This window comes from Heterodontus francisci, chromosome 5, assembly GCF_036365525.1.
Source record: "Heterodontus francisci isolate sHetFra1 chromosome 5, sHetFra1.hap1, whole genome shotgun sequence".
NCBI lineage: Eukaryota > Metazoa > Chordata > Chondrichthyes > Heterodontiformes > Heterodontidae > Heterodontus > Heterodontus francisci.
The window spans coordinates 115,843,003-115,860,815 of NC_090375.1; the positions used below are offsets into that span (position 1 = coordinate 115,843,003).

Genomic DNA, 17,813 nt, shown 5'->3' on the forward strand with positions numbered 1-17,813 from the left:
CCAACATTTATTGCCCATCCCTAATTGCCCTTGAGAAGGTGGTGGTGAGCTGCCTTCTTGAACCGCTGCAGTCCATGTGGAGTAGGTACACCCACAGTGCTGTTAGGAAGGGAGTTCCAGGATTTTGACCCAGCAACAGTGAAGGAACGACAATATAGTTCCAAGTCAGGATGGTATGTGACTTGGAGGGAAACTTGCAGGTGGTGGTGTTCCCATGCATCTGCTGCCCTTGTCTTTCTAGATGGTAGAGGTCGCAGGTTTACAAGGTGCTGTTTAAGAAGCATTGGTGCATTGCATCTTGTAGATGGTACGCACTGCTGCCACTGTGCGTCGGTGGTGAAGGGAGTGAATGTTTAAGGTGGTGGATGGGGTGCCAATGAAGCGAGTTACTTTGTCCTGGATGGTGTCGAGCTTCTTGAGTGTTGTTGGTTTGCACCCATCCAGGCAAGTGGAGAGTATTGCATCACACTCCTGACTTGTGCCCTGCAGATGATGGATAGGCTTTGGGGAGTCAGTAGGTGAGTTACTCGCCGCAGGATTCCTAGCCTCTGACCTGCTCTTGTAGTCACAGTATTTATACGGCTACTCCATTTCAGTTTCTGGTCAATGGTATCCCCCAGGATGTTAGTGGGGAATTCAGCGATGGTAATGCCATTAAATGTGAAGGGGAGATGGTTAGATTCTCTCTCGTTTGAGATAGTCATTGCCTGGCACTTGTGTGGCACGAATGTTACTTGCCACTTAGCAGCCCAAGCCTGAATATTGTCCAAGTCTTGCTGCGCCCACTCCCACTTCCTTTAGCAACCTGAGGTGCAAGCCATCCAGATGAGGTGACTTGTTGACTCTAAGCAAAGCCAATTTCCAGTACCACCGCACTCTCAATTTTTATCCAGTTCATTGCCTCTACTCTCCCCGCTTCTACTGATATTTTGTCAGATTCCTCTTCCTTAGTAAACACCAATATAAAGTACTCATTAAGTATTCTGGCCTTGCCCTGTGCCTCTAAGCATGTATTACCCTTTTTTGTCCTGAATAGGCCCATCCACCTCTTACTACCTGCATACTATTTACATGCTGATAGAAGATTTTTAGGTTCCCTTTCACGTTGACTGTCATTCTATTCTCTTAATCTGCTTTTGCCAGTCTTATTTTCCTCTTCACCTCCCCACTCAACTTATTGTATATGGCCTTGTTCTCACTTGGAGAATTCATCTGGCATGCATCATGTACCCTCTTTTTCTGCTTCACCATAATCTCTATCTCCCTCGACATCCAAGGAGCCCTATTGTTGATGCCCCTACCTTTCGTCCTTGTTGGAATGTACTCAGCCTGTATCTGAAGCATCTTTTCCTTAAAGATCTTTAACCCATTTTTCTGATACAATTTTTCCTGTCAGTATTTGGTTCCTGGTCCTGGTATCCTGGCTAGCTCCCTTCTCATCGCATTGAAATTAGCCCTCTTATAATCTAGCCATTCTACCTTGTATTGTTTCTTGCTTTTCTGTATTACGAGTCTAAATCTTATGATACAATGATCACACTTACCCAAGTGTTCTCCCACAGGCACTTGGTCCACTTGGCCCAGCTCTCATTTCCCAGTACCAGATCCAGCAATGCCTCCTATCTAGTTGGGCCGAGAACATACTGTTCAAGGAAGTTCTCCCGAACACAATGCAGAAATTCCTCCTCCTCCTTTCCCTTCACTTTAAACTTATCCCAATCGATATTTGGGTAATTGAAGTCCCCCTAAATCACCATTGTATAGTTCTTGCACATCTCTGTGATTTCCCTGCAGATTTACTCCCCAACTCTCTCAATTTGGAAGCCTATAGAATATCCCTTCTTTGGCCTCCTTGTCTCGAGAGACAATGGGTAAGTACCTAGAGGTGGTCAGTGTTTTGTGGAGCAGTGCCTGGAGTGGCTATAAAGGCCAATTCTAGAGTGACAGACTCTTCTACAGGCGCTGCAGATAAAATTGGTTGTCGGGGCTATTACATAGTTGGCTCTCTCCTTACACTTCTGTCTCTTTTCCTGCCAACTGCTAAGTCTCTTCGACTCGCCTCTCTTTAGCCCTGCCTTTATAGCTGCCCGCCAGCTCTGGCGATCGCTGGCAACTGACTCCCATGACATGTGGTTAATGTCGTGTCATGTTTGCAGACGTCTTTAAAGCGGAGACATGGATGGCCAGTGGATCTGATACCAGTGACGAGCTCACTGTACAATATGTTTAGTTTAGTTTAGAGATACAGCACTTAAACAGGCCCTTCGGCCCACCGAGTCTGTGCTGACCATCAATCTCCCCTTTATACTAATCCTGTATTCCTATCACAACCCCACCTGTCCCTATATATTTCCCTACCACCTACCTATACTAGTGGCAATTTATGATGGCCAATTAACCTGCAAGTCTTTGGCATGTGGGAGGAAACCGGAGCACCCGGAGGAAACCCACGCAGACACAGGGAGAACTTGCAAACTCCGCACAGGCAGTACCCAGATTCGAACCCGGGTCCCTGGAGCTGTGAGGCTGCGGTGCTAACCACTGCGCCAATGTGCATCTGCATCTTCCATGCGGCTCACATGGCTGAGCCATCTCAAGTGCCGCTGGCTCAGTAGGGTGTATATGCTGGGGATGTTGGCCGCCTCAAGGACTTCTGCATTGGAGATACGGTCCAGCCAACTGATGCCAAGGATTCTCCGGAGAGAGCGAAGATGGAATGCGTTGAGACGTCGCTCTTGGCTGACATACGTTGTCCAGGCCTCGCTGATGTAGAGCAAGGTACTGAGGACACAGGCTTGAAACACTCAGACTTTTGTGTTCCGTGTCAGAGCACCATTTTCCCACATGCTCTTGGCCAGTCTGGACATAGCAACAGACGTCTTTCCCATGCGCTTGTTGATTTTTGCATCGAGAGACAGGTTACTGGTGATAGTTGAGCCTAGGTAGGCGAACTCTTGAACCACTTCCAGAGAGAGCGTGGTCACTGATATTGATAGATGGAGCATTTCTGATGTCTTGTCCCACGATGTTCGTTTTCTTGAGGCTGTTGGTTAGGCCAAATTTGTTGCAGGCAGCCGCAATCCTGTCGATGAGTCTCTGCAGACACTCTTTTGTGTGGGATGTTAATGCAGCATCGTCAGCAAAGAGGAGTTCCCTGATGAAGACTTTCCATACTTTGGTCTTCGCTCTAAGACGGGCAAGGTTGAACAACCTGCCATCTGATCTTGTGTGGAGGAAAATTCCTTCCTCTGAAGACTTGAACGCATGTGAGAGCAGCAGTGAGAAGAAGATCCCAGACAGTGTAGGTGTGAGAAGACAGCCCTGTTTCATGCTACTCAGCATAGGAAATGTGCCAGATGTGGCTCCTGCTGTGCTGAATTGTGCCTTTCATGTTGTCATGGAATGAGGTGATGATACTTAGTAGCTTTGGTGGACATCTGATCTTTGCTAGTAGTCTGAAGAGACCACGTCTGCTGACGAGGTCAAAGGCTTTGGTGCGATCTATGAAGGCATCGTAGAGGGGCATCCGTTGTTCGCGGCCTTTTTCCTGTAGCTGGTGAAGGGAGAACAGCATGTCAATGGTGGATCTCTCTGCTTGAAAGCTGCACTGTGCCTCTGGGTAGAAACGCTCGGCCAGCTTCTGGAGTCTGTTTAAAACGACTCAAGTGAAGGCTTTCCCCACTGTGCTGAGCAGGGAGATTCCACGGTCGTTGTTGCAGTCACCGCAGTTACCCTTGTTCTTGTAGAGGGTGATGATATTGGCATCGCGCATGTCCTGTGGTACTGCTCCCTCATCCCAGCACAGGCTTTTCCACTGACTAGAAAATCGATGGCATTACTGAGTTCCGATTTTGTTGGTTGTTGGTCCAGCTCATCCATGACTGGCAGAGACTGGGCTGCATTGAGGGCGATATCAGTGACAATATTTTCCCTGGAGTACAGTTCCAGGTAGTTCTGCACCCAGTGGTCCATTTGCTTGCGTTGGTCAGTGATCGTTTCCCCTGATTTAGACTTGAGGGGGGCGATCTTCTTGATGGTTGGCCCAAAAGCGCTCTTAATGCCATTATACATTCCTCTGTTTCCGGTGTCGGAGGGTAGCTGAATACGACTGCATAGATGTTGCCAGTAGTCATTTGCACAGCGCCTGGCTGTTCTTTGCGCGGTGCTTTTGGTGGCTTTAAGTGCTACGGATGTTAACTCGCTGGGGGCTTTCTTGCAGTTCAGCAGTGCAATGCGCTTAGCGGCTATGACTGGTTCCATCTCTTCAGAGTGAGATTGAAACCTGTCTGCATTCTGCTTCTCACATTTGCCAAAGGTGGTCATTGCTGAATCATAGATGGTGTCTCTAATGTGGGCCAACTTGGTCTCTGTATCCCCTGCAGGAGTGTTTTGAAGGGCTTTTTCAAGTGAATTAAGAAAGTTTAGAATATCCCTAGTAGCGTGATAATACCGCTTTTACTTCTCAACTTCAAATGAATTTTGTCCTTGCCCCCTCATGGACACCCCCACTTTCCAACACTACAATGTCTTCCCAAATCAGTGCCGTCACTCCACCTCCCTTTTTTCCTTATCTATCTTTTATGATCACTTTATATCCTTGTATATTAAATGTCCAGTCTTCCCCATTTTAAGTCACGTTTCCGTTATTGCCACTATATCTATTATATTTCCATACTGCCAAATGTACTTGTAGCTCACCAACCTTATTCATCATACTCTGTGAGTTTAAATACATACATTGCACTCCTGTCTTTGCATTCCTTGTAACCCTTCTCAGTCTGCTCCTATCTAATATGGAACTACTCCCTTCTCTAGTACTGTCCGACACACTCACGTTTTGCACCTTATTCCTCTTTTCTGCTTCTATATGCTCGTGCACAACCTTGCCAATTTAGTTTAAACTCAACCACACTTGTGAACCTCTTGTTAAGGTGCAACCCATCCTTTTTGAATAAGTGCCTTCTGCCCCAGAACTGGTCCCAATGTGCTAAGAATCTGAAGCCCTCCCTCCTGCACCATGCTTCAAGCCATGCATTGATCCTCCCTATCTTCCTTTTACTACTCTAACTAGCATGTGGCACTGGGAGTAATCCAGAGATTACTATCTTTGAGGTCCTACTCTTTAATTTCCTCCTGAGGAGGGAAAGGGTGGAGAAGTGGAAGCCCCTTCAGCAGCGTCCCCACTTGCATGTGCCCTTTCTCTATCTTCCCTCGCATGACTCACCTCCACTTTCCTGCTAGCCAAGAGCTAGAGATCACTTAGCTACATTTCAGTGAGGTGCTGAATGGCCAAGGCAAGTCTGTCCTCCATCCTATTTAAGTTAGCAAACTGAGTATACAGGTTGTTGGTGTGGGCTAGCATGTACTCAGTTACCTGCCACATCTGATGCTCCATGCAGTCTTTCCATATTAGTGCAAAGGTCTGAGATATCATGTTCATGGTTGCAATGAACTCCTCCAGTCTCTCTCCAGTGGTGCGTAATGCCTCTGGAAATGCTGACAGAACCTTACATTTTCTGCTGCTGCTCCAGAGTAGTCCTATTCGTCGATGGTCCCCAAGGCTCAGCATCTGCATCCAGTGAGGACTTTCCACTGCTGTCGCTGGCGCTGGCACCTGTGCACTTGTGATGTGCAGCTCACCATGTGGCAAGACAGTTACCTGTCTTGGAGGCTCCACTGTATTGTGTATATCTGAACAGGTACAGGGTGCACATGAATTGTGTAACAGTGCTTCCTCAGAGTGCGCGACCTCCTCTGAGGACTCTTGCGCCTCCTGCACCATCACCAGCGTCATGTTTGAAGGACCTTTGGAAGATGAAAGACATGAATTAGAACTGACTAGGGAAAGGGTTCATACAGTTGACACCACATTGTGAGTGATTTGTTGTGTGTCATTTGGCTGTATGATATCTAATTCTGTCAGTAGGTATTGCAGAGACTCCCATGTCTCCATCATCAATGGCTATGTGCTCTGACAGTGTGCTTATTTCTCGTGCCTTGTCCTCCACAGTGGTTAGGTGGCGATTACTGGAGGGCCAACCCAGTTCTATGTCTGTCCCTGGCATTCTGTGCTCTCTTCTGCAAGGATGTAAAGCAGAAAGTTGAGTGTGAGAAATGGATTATGATGAGAGAATGGAGGGACAACATATATGGAGGGTGACTGGGAGGGTTGGGTGTGAGATGGCAAAAAGGAGGGTATCAGTGGTGGATTTCTTCCTCGGGATATGAGAAGGTGCCTTGAGAGAGAGGAATGGGTGGAGCAACAAGTTGTCTTCGTTTGAGGAATGTTGTGCAGGAGAAGGCTGGTGAAATCAGAGTGGGGGGGTTGGCACTTGAATGTGGCATACCAGTCCTCTTTCCTGCCAAGATAAGGTCATTAAACCTCTTTTGGCACAGTACCCATGAGTGAGAAACCACACTGCTACAGCTCATTTCAGTCATTTCCAGCCACTCCTGCTTGTTTCAGAAATTGGCCTCTTCCCCTGTCTGCTGAGAAGAATATCTTTCTGCAGGCCGCTATAGCCCTCAATATGACCTCCAAGGATGCCGCAGAGAACCGTGGGGCAGCCTTCACACATTGAAACTCCATCATTTAAGTTGCAGTCTGAGTCCTGCTGAGTCCTAGCATGCACCATTCTGAAACTCTGTCGGGGTCCCTTTAAATAACGAGGCTGTAGCAGGTTACAATAACATCTGCCCGCTCTGATCGGGTAGGAAACGAAGAAGCGGGATGCGAATGCCATGGCGGAGTTAAAAAGCCATAGCAAAGCCTGCTCCATTAATTTTCGGGTTCCTGACCTAGTGCTGGCCTACCCTGCTGCGAGCAGGTCCATCTGTTAAAATTCTGCCTGAAATTGTGAATTAATATGAATGTAACACCACATTGTGAATTGCATAACTTGGTAAAATATTTGCAATAAAAGTGTGGATGCAGTCTTCAGATTCTTCCCCAGCTATCATGAACTTTATTCAATTTCAGACAAAACACTTAATATACCTGAAACGCTTTCCTCGTGAACAAATAAAAGCCAGTTAAATAACCAACCAAGTTAAATGCTTTTTGTATGATCAAGATGTAATGCAATGTTGCTCCTTCTTGTACTTCAACAATGTGCTTCAACCCAAGACCAAGCTAATTCAAACACTGATATTGCTTAATGTTACCAATATGAACTACTTAAGAAAATAATAACATAAGAAATAGGAGCACGAGTAGGCTATTCAGCCTTTCAAGCCTGCTTCGCCATTCAATTAGATCATGGCTGATCTTCTACTTCAACACCATTTTCCTGCACTATCCCCTTGATTTTTTTAATATGTAGAAATCTTTCGATCTCAGTCGTGAGCATACTCAATGACTGAGCCCTCTGGGGCAGAGAATTCCTAAGATTCACCACCCTCAGAGATGAAATTCCTCCTCATCTCAGTCCTAAATGGCCTACCCTTTATCTGAGACTGTATGCCCTGTGTTCCCAGCCAGGGGAAACATCTTTCCTACATTAACCCTGTCAAGCCCTGTAAGAATTTTGTATGTTTGAATGAGGTCACCTCTCATTCTTAACTTCAGAGAATAAAGGCCCAGTCTGTTTAATCTTTCCTCATAGGACAATCCCTTCATCCCAGGAATTAGTTTGGTGAACCTTTGTTGCACCCCTTCTATGGCAAGTATATCTTTCCTTAGGTAAGGAGACCAAAACTGCAAACAATACTCCAGGTGTGGTCTTACTAAGGCTCTATATAATTGCAGTAAGACATCTTTACTCCTATTCTCAAATCCTCTTGTAATAAAGGCCAGCATACCATTCGCCTTCCTAATTGCTTGCTGTACCTGCATGTTAGCTTTCAGTGACTCATGAACAAGGACACCCGAGTCCTTTTGAAATTCAACACTTCCCAGCCTATCACCATTTAAGAAATACTCCATATTTCTGTTTTTTTCCTACCACGTGGATAACCTCACATTTCTCCACATGGTATTCCATCTGCCAAATTTTTGCCCACCCGCTTAGCTTCCCCAAATTCCCTTGAAGCGTATTTGCACCGTCCTCACAACTCACACTTCCACCTAGTTTTGTGTCATCTGCAAACTTGGAAATATTACATTTAATCCCCACATCCAAATCATTGATATAGATTGTGAATAGCTGGGGCCCAAGCACTGATCCTTGCGGTACCCCTCTCGGCACAACCTGCCAACCTGAAAATTTTTTTTTTCTTGTGATTGATTTTGATCGTTGCTTATCATGATGAGGAATGCTAGTGTTGAGGAATAGAATACTTTTCATTTCAATGACCTGATGTCAGCATCAAGCATTTTGATGGCAAAAGAACATCTATAAGTAAGTACATTTGTATAGCACCTTGCACCATCTCAGAATGATGGAATAGTGCTTAAATCCATGGCCTTCTAATTTTTCTAAGAGTTCTACTAGTGATCTAAGTCTGACACTGTATAGATCATTGTCTGTACTCTGCCCCACTGACATGTCATGGAACAGCACCTCAAAATGCACCATTTTATAGATTATAGAGAGATACAGCACTGAAACAGGCCCTTCGGCCCACCGAGTCTATGCCGACCATCAACCACCCATTTATACTAATCCTACATTAACCCCATATTCCCTACCACATCCCCTCCTACATTAATCCCATATTCTCCTACCATTCTCCTACCTACATTAAGGGCAATTTACAATGGCCAATTTACCTATCAACCTGCAAGTCTTTGGCGGTGAGAGGAAACTGGAGCACCCGGCAGAAACCCATTTTGACAATTTTCTGTTTTCCAAACATCTTATTGCATCTTGGAATTAGATTGTTACTCAATATTGAACTGAGGGCAGATTTGCACTATGAGCCCATGCCTCCTACAAACTGACAAACTGCCCAAGTTCCACTAGCTTTAATAAATGGCCTCAAGGCAGAGGGCAGTTTGATGCTTAGCCTTGTGTTTATTGGAATATGGACTGAATGTCTGACCTCCTTTCATCGAGTGCTCTTGACCTTTGTCATCTTAGCAGGTTTCTGTCCCTCTCTTCATCCTGAAGTTTATCCAACATCCTACAGACTATCCAACATCCTAGAGACTAAGGGCGCAAAAGGTTTATCCAATATCCTAAAGACTAAGAGTGTGACATTCACTACCCCGATTTTAGTGTATGGGGACTGCAATTTGCTGTGTACCCACGTCCTTTTGGATCAAGGTGGGTGTGACAGAAATCCCACATGCCAAATGGAAAATATTAATTTTGTCGTATGGAACTTTGCCAGCGACTTCTACTGAAGTTGTTCCAAATAACTTTAAAAAAAAAACAGAACAGAGCAGCAAAGATGGCCATGCATAAATTTGCTCATGAAAAGGCAAAGGCTGACTGGAGACAAAGGTGATTGCCCAGTCTAGCCAGAAGAATGGGGGTGCTCTCTGATAAAAGTACCTAGAATGGTTTTGTCCATGTTGATCGTCAAAAGCCATCAACACCCATTTACTTTGAAAGAGCCAACCCTCCCCACTACCAAGTATGTCTGAACAGCCTTAAATTTCAAAGATCCTTCCAGAACGTGCTGTTTCAAACAAAGATGTAGTCATATGACATGACTACCTGTGTAACTCTGAGAGTTTGTGAATTGTGCCTCAGAAAGACAGTAACCGAACTCCAAAGAAGGAACTCTCTCTCTCTCTCCAGCAAAGACCCAGGGGTCCCTTGGCGTCAGCGAAACCTCAAATCTACAGATCCTCACAGTCAGCAAAAGAGGATGGATAAAGCCTGTCTTCAGCTTTCCAGAACCAGAGAAGCCAGCCTGAATTGTGCACGTGGCCCAGCAAGGATTTCCAAGACTTCAATTTCCACTAAGCACACAAGGACTACACTTCCGTATTTAAATTCCATTTTTATTGAGGACTCTACTCCAACCTCCCAACTCTGTTTTTTCCTCTCTGTATCTATTTGTGTGTATATGTATGGCTCTCATATGAATGTGAGTGTGGCTGTGTCACGTATTTTAGTAATTTTAACTGTTTTAGAGTGATAATAAACTTGCATCTTTATTGTTTAAACTCAAGAAAACCTGTATGATTGGTTAATTTGCAAGTATATATAAGAGTAACAGGAGCAAGTGCTCGCTGAGTTGCTAAGTTAAATCACTGTGTTATAAAGATAAACCCTGTTGCGGTCAAACCAGAGAAGGGGCGAAAGGGGAGCCTGAGACCCCTTCCTCACCTGGTCATAACAGTGGATAAGATACAAAATTCATCTACCCACCTCATCTGAATGATTACGGCACAAGTTCCTTCGCCTCCAGCGCTGGTCTCCTCTTCTCAATGCTGCCGGCGAGCTCTGCACACAGCAGGAGGGGCCAGCAGCATTGCTACACTCCACCTGCTACATGCTGCCTCTTAAGAGAATGTGGAAAAAAGATTGCAGCAGTGGAAATTCCTGCAAACTAAACACCAGGGCACATAGAGGGTTCCAGCCTGATGGATGTGGCACTGGAAGCATTTTTGGTGCAGGTAGGCATGGAGGAGAGAAGCCATTGTCTTGCAGGGGGTGGTGGTGGTGGGGGGGGGCGGTGGATACTAGAAGACCAGAGGACCCTCAAGGACCACTCTTAGAAGGGAAGGGGAGCAGGTGGCCAGGAAGGCCAGCTCCCAGAGTCTGGACCCGAGGACCTGGCAGCAGTTCTATAACAGGTCTAATTACTTTGCACGGGTGTTCAAGGCCAGTGAATGCATCTTCATATGACATCTCCTACCCACCATAACATCAACCTGACAGGCTGCTCAATGCAGCACACCTCATCACTCACCTAGCTGCATTTTCTGGCACTCAGGACCTATGCCTAACATTCAGATTCCACCTCACCCTCATTAAAGAGGGAGAAATCCCCAGGACCTAACTGTTTCCATCCGAGGGTGTTAAAGGAAGTAGGGGAGCACATTGTAGATGCCCTAACTATAGTCTTTCAGAGTTCCCTAGATTCAGGAGTGGTCCCTCTGGATTGGAAAGTTGCACATGTCACTCTACCTTTTAAGAAGGGTGAAAGGGGGAACCAAGGAAATTACAGACCAGTTAGCCTGACATCTGTGATGGACAAGTTGCTGGAATCTATAATCAAGAATAGGGTGACTGAACACCTAGAAAAACTTCAGTTAATCAGGGACAGCCAGCATGGATTAATGATGGGAAGGTCATGCCTGACAAATCCCATTGAATTTTTTGAAGAGGTGACTAAGGTAGTGGACAGGGGAATGTCTATGGATGTTATTTATATGGACTTCCAGAAGGCATTTGATAAAGTCCCACATAAGAGACTGTTAACTAAGGTAGAAGCCCATGGAGTTGAGGGCAAATTATTGACATGGTTAGGAAGTTGGTTGAGTGGTAGGCGATAGAGACTGGGGATAATGGGTAAGTACTCCGATTGGCAGGATGTGACTAGTGGTGTACTGCAGGGATGTGTTGGGGCCTCAATTATTCATATTATTCATTAACGACTTGGATGATGGCATAGTAAGTCATATATTCAAATTTGCTGATGATACAAAGTTAGGCGGCATTGTTGACACTCAAGATGACAGCATAAAATTGCAAAGAGATATTGACAGACTAGGTGAGTGGGCAAAATTGTGGCAGATGGATTTCAATGCGGGCAAGTGTGAGATTAGAGTCATAGAGAGATACAGCACTGAAACAGGCCCTTCGGCCCACCAAGTCTGTGCTGACCAACAACCACCCATTTATACTATTTCCATATTAATCTCATTTTCCCTACCACATCCCCACCATTCTCCTACCACCTACCTACACTAGGGGCAATTTACAATGGCAAATTTACCTATCAACCTGCAAGGCTTTGGCTGTGGGAGGAAACCAGAGCACCCGGCGGAAACCCACATGGTCACAGGGAGAACTTGCAAACTCCGCACAGGTAGTGCCCAGAACCGAACCCGGGCCGCTGGAGCTATGAGGCTGCGGTGCTAACCACTGCGCCACTGTGCTGCCCCATTTTTATTATCCATTTTGGACCAAAAAAGGATAGAGCAGGGTACTTTCTAAATGGGAAGAGGTTAAGTACAGTGGATGTCCAAAGAGATGTGGGGGTTCAGGTGCATAGATCTTTAAAATGCCACGAGCAAGTGCAGAAAGTAATCAAAAAGGCTAATGGAATGTTAGCTTTTATATCTAGAGGATTGGAGTATAAAGACACAGAGGTTATGCTGCAGCTGTACAAAACCCTGGTTAGACCCCACTTGGAGTACTGTGAGCAGTTCTGGGCACCACACCTTAGGAAGGATATATCGGTCTTGGAGGGAGTGCAATGTAGGTTCACAAGAATGATACCTGGACTACACAGGTTAAGTTACGAGGAGAGATTACACAAATTAGGCCTGTTTTCGCTAGAATTTAGAAGGTTAAGGGGTGATCTGATCGAAGTCTTCAAGATATTAACAGGAAAAGACAGGCTAGATAAAGATAAACTACTTCCACTGGTTGGAGATTCTAAAACTAGGGGGCATAGTCTAAAAATTAGGACCAGACCGTTCAGGAGAGATGTTAGGAAGCACTTCTTCACGCAAAGGGTGGTAGAGGTTTGGAACTCTCTCCCACAAACAGCATTTGAAGCTAGAACAGTTGTTAATTTTAAATCTGAGATAGATAGATTTTTGTTAAGCAAAGATATTAAGGACTATGAGCCAAAGACAGGTATATGGAGTTAGGCTGCGGATCAGCCATTTGCTCTCATTGAACGGCGGGACAGGCTTGAGGGGCTGAATGGCCTACTCCTGTTCCTATCTTCCTATGTTCCTACATACCTACCAATGCTGCCAGCCTCACGCCCACATCTCATTGCCTCCACATATCTCCAGCTGTTCAGCTCTGGCAGTAACATCACCCAAATACAATGCTGCACAGTCATTGACATTCTGTCCTCTCTCTTGCAGGATAAGGTGGCACAATAGAAGAACCGGTAGGGACAAGGATGCCTACATCTCCTGAGCCCAACAGAGGAGATGATTCTCTGCATCTTGGGGTCGGCTGTGATGAGGCTGAGAACATTGAGAATGATGGCATTTCCCACCTTACTCCCCTTCTCAACTGCGATCTTGCACGATAAGCAAGCTGCTGGTGGTATGACCGTGGACCTCTTGCTTCTGACCTCAACACCATTCCTCACGACAACTTTCCCCTTCTGAGTTCCTGCTTTCAAACACTCAAGCACTGCTTCTTGCACAGCCACAGCAGCCCAAGGTGGAAGGGAAAGAACAATCGTACAGCAATGATGAAGAGGCCCTGTCACCTGAACTGACACTGACACTCGCAGCTACTAGCTCAGGCACTTACCTTGGAAGCATAGTGGACCTGCATTTGGAACACTGGCTGTATGACATCAGGATAGCACCAATTCTGTCTGCTCAGGGGACACGGCTGCATGCGCCCATATCAATGGAGAATGATGTGCAGGTAGTGGCCCACACGCTGCCTGTCTCCAGCATCCCCCCCCCCCCCCCCCCCCGCAACCCCCCACCCCCCACCTGGGGAATTAAGGTTGGCTTGTGTAACCTGAATAAATTTCTCACCTTAATGCGGAATATTTTTAAACTGTCTCAGTATGTTCCTTTTATTGAATAAGTAGTATATTTCTAATTAAAATTTCAACATTTTTTTATTCATTTATGGGATGTGGGCATTGCTGGCTAGGCCAGCATTTATTGCTCATCCCCAATTGCCCTTGAGATGGTCATGATGAGCTGCCCTCTTGAACCACTGCAGTCCTTGGGGTGTGGGTACACCCACAATGCTGTTAGGAAGGGAGTTCCCGAATTTTGACCCAGCGACAGTGAAGGAACAGTGATATAGTTCCAAGACAGGATGGTGTGTGGCTTGGAGGGGAACTTGCAGGTGGTGGTGTTCCCATGCACTTGCTGCTCTTGTTCTTCTAGGTGGTAAAGGTTGTGGGTTTGGAAGGTGCTATCAAAGGAGCCTTGGTGAGTTGCTGCAGTGCATCTATGCTGCCAATATGTGTCGATGGTGAAGGGAGTGAATGTTGAAAGTGGCGGATAGGGCGCCAATCCAGTGGACTGCTTTGTCCTGGATGGTGTTGAGCTTCTTGAGTGTTGTTGGAGCTACACCCATCCAGACAAGTGGAGAGTATTCCATCACACTCCTAACTTGTGACGCGTAGATGGTGGACAGGCATTGGGGAGTCAGGAGGTGAGTTACTTGCTGCAGAATTCCCAGCCTCTGACCTGCTCTTGTAGCCACAGTATTTTTGTGGCTGGTCCAGTTCAGTTTCTGGTCAATGGTAACCCCCAGAGTGTTGTTAGTGCGGGAACTCAGTGATGGCAATGCCATTGAACAACAAGGGGACATGGCTAGATTCTCCCTTATTTGAGATGGTCATTGACGGACACTTGTGTGGGGCGAATGTTACTTGCCCCTTATCAGCCCAAGCCTGGATATTGACTAGGTCTTTCTGCATGTGGACACGGCCTGCTTCATTGTCTGAGGCGTCACGAATGGTCCTGGATATTGTGCAATCATCAGCGAACGTCCCCACCTCTGACCTTATGATGGAGGGAAGGTCATTGATGAAACAGCTGAAGATGGTTGGGCCTAGGACACCACCCTGAGGAACTCCTGCTGTGATGTCTTGGGACTGAGATGATTGACCTCCAGCAACAACAACCATCTTCCTTTGTGCTAATTATGACTCCAACCAGCAGAAGGTTTTCCCCCTGGTTCCCATTTACTCCAGTTTTGCTAGGGCTCCTTGATGCCATACTCGGTCAAATGCTGGCTTGATGTCAAGAGCAGTCATTTTCACCTCGCCTCTGGAGTTCAGCTGTTTTGTCCTTGTTTGGACCAAGGCTGTAATGAGGTCAGGAGTTGAGTGGCTCTGGCGGAACCCAAACTGAGCATCAGTGAGCAGGTTATTGCTAACCAAGTGCCACTTGATAGCACTGTCTACGACCCCTTCCATCACTTTGCTGATGATCGAGAATAGACAGATGGTGCATCTGTATTTTTTTTTGAGGACTCATATTTATTTTAGAATTCTGGACATTGTTTTATTTGGGAATACTGAAAAGGATTCGATTGATTTTTTTTTTCACTGGGGTCATCGGAAGGTCTTTTGGACTTGGTTTGCAAACAACCCTTACTGGATGTCTCCTGTCTTCAGCTAATTACCCAGCGGGGGGCATTTTGGACTAAGGGGAGATGTTGACAGAGAAGTAACAGGTCAGGATTTATAGGGGTCAGGAGGCTTTTCTCGAGATTATTTTTGGTTTCGCATTAGACAGTCAGTTGGAGTTTGGACTGTGTTCTGAAAGGAGTTTAAGAATCAACCTGCCAAGGATAAAATTCCAGCTCAGCCTTTTTCCCTTTCTTTGAAAAGCCTGCCAGCTTTTCCATCTCTTTGAGAAGCTCTTTGAAGCGAGTGTAAGAAATAGAGAAATTGATGCTGGATTCCTCTTGAAAGGCCTGCCAGAAACCCCAGATGCCGCATTTCGTCTGGAAAACCTGCTAAACAGATCTTCAACATCGCCTGAAAAGAACTGTTCTAGAAAGATCCCAGTGACAGCCATCTACGCATATTTGGGATTGCAAACCATAAAGGGACAACTGACATCTTTCCACATCTTTTTTTTCTTCAAGAATTAGCAAGTATTTGGCCAAAGTATTCTTTTTTGTCTTTTTTTTGGAACAGAGCTCGAAAGAAAAAAAATCTCTATTTCAGTTGTGTATGTGTGTCTGTGTGTGTGGGTGGGGCTAAGGTATAAAGGGAACTTTCATATTTCACTCTGTATTAATGCTTCACTTCATTATTGATTCAGTCTTGTTTTATAATAAACTGATAATTTTGTTCTTTATTACAGAAAATTGGTTGGTGTATTTTATTTTGGTTTGGGATAAAAATAGAGTCAATGATTGACCATATCGGTAACTGGCGAAACATTTAAATATATGTTGTGACCTGTAGGGAAGTGGAACTCAGTCGTAACAGCGGTAATTGGCTGGGTTGGATATATCCTGCTTTTTGTGTACAGGACATACTTGGGCAATTTTCCACATTGCCAGATAAATGCCAGTATTGTAGCTGTACTGAAACAGCTTGGCTAGGGATGCGGCTAGTTCTGGAGCACAGGTCTTCAGTACTATTGCCGGAATGTTGTCAGGGCCCATAGCCTTTGCAGTGTCCAGTGCCTTCAGCTGTTTCTTGATAGCACGTGGAGTGAATCAGATTGGCTGAAGACTGGCATCTGTGATGCTGGGGACTTCAGGAGGAAGTCGTAATGGATCATCCACTGGGCACTTATGGCTGAAGATGGATGCAAATGCTCAGCCTTGTCTTTTGCACCGATATGCTGGGCTCCCCCTTCGTTGTGAATGGGAATATTTGTGGAGCCTTCTCTGCCTGTCAGTTGTTTAATTTATCACCACGATTCACGACTGGATGTGGTAGAACTGCAGAGCTTAGATCTGATCCGTTGGTTGTGGGATCACTTAGCCCTGTCTGTTGCATGCTGCATCATTTGTTTGGCATGCAAGTAGTCCTGGGTTGTAGCTTTACCTGGCTGACACCCCATTTTTAGGTATGCCTGGTGCTGCACCTGGCATGCCCACCTGCACTCTTCATTGATTCAGGGTTGGTCCCCTGGCGTGATGGTAATGGTAGAGTGGGGGATATGCTGGGCCATGAGGTTACAGATTATGGTTGAATACAATTCTGCTGCTGCTGATGGCCCACAGCGCCTCATGGATGCCTAGTTTTGAGTTGCTAGATCTGTTTGAAATCTATCCCATTTAGCACGTTGGTAGTGCCACACAACACGATGGTGGGTATCCTCAGTGTGAAGACAGGACTTCGCTTCCACAAGGACTGTGCGGTGGTCACTCCTACCAATACTATCATGGACAGATGCATCTGTGACTGGTAGATTGGTGAGGACGAGGCCAAGTAGGTTTTTCCCTCACCACCTGCCGCAGACCCAGTCTAGCAGCTATGGATTCGGTCAGTAGTTTTGCTACTGAGCCACTCTTTTTGATGGACATTTAAGTCCCCCACCCAGAATACATTCTGTGCCTTTGCTACCCTTAGTGCTTCTTGCAATTGATGTTCAGAATGGAGAAGCACTGATTCATTAGCCGAGGGTGGGGTGGTAGTTCGTAATCAGCAGGAGGTTTCCTTGCCCATGTTTGATCTGATGCTATGAGACATCATGGGGTCCAGAGTCAATGTTGAGGACTCCCAGGGCAACTCCCTCCCAACTGTATACCACTGTGCTGACGCCTCTGGTGGGATAGGACATACCCAGGGATGGTGATGGTGGTGTCAGGGCCATTGTCTGTAAGGTATGATTCCGTGAGTATGACTACGTCAAGCTATTGCTTGACTAGTTTGTGGGACAGCTCTTCCAATTTTGGCTCAAACCCCATATATTAGTAAGGAGGACTTTGCAGGGTTGGCATGGCTGAGTTTGCCATTGTCGTTTCCAGTGCCTTGGTCAATGCCAGGTGGTCCGTCCGGTATCATTCCTTTTCTTACACTTTGTAACAGTTTGTTAGGTCATTAGATAGGGGATTTAAGAGTCAACCACATTGCTGTGGGTCTGGAGTCACATGTCAGTCAGACCAGGTGAGGACAGCAGATTTCCTTCCCTAAAGGGCATTAGTGAACCAGATACAATTTTGCAATAATTGACAATGGTTTCATGGTCTCTATTAATTGAATTCAAATTTCACTGTCTGCCGTGGTGGGATTTGAACCTATGTCCCCAGAGCATTGACTAGGCATCTGGATTACTAGTA

At 45.9% G+C, this 17,813-nt stretch overlaps 1 protein-coding gene across 11 annotated transcripts in view; it reads left to right on the top strand.

Moving 5' to 3' along the window:
• The window catches only part of LOC137370017 (centrosome and spindle pole-associated protein 1), a 302,437-nt gene that overhangs the window by 223,303 nt on the left and 61,321 nt on the right, over positions 1-17,813 (top strand). Inside the window, exon 27 of one of the 11 annotated variants that reach the window (XM_068031957.1) lies at positions 12,944-13,412. The exons of the other annotated variants lie outside the window; for them this stretch is intronic. Within the exon in view, the coding sequence (XP_067888058.1) occupies positions 12,944-12,948 (5 nt within the window). The 3' untranslated portion in view covers positions 12,949-13,412. Of the gene's footprint in view, positions 1-12,943; positions 13,413-17,813 lie in introns of those variants that run through there. 11 annotated transcript variants of the gene reach the window in all.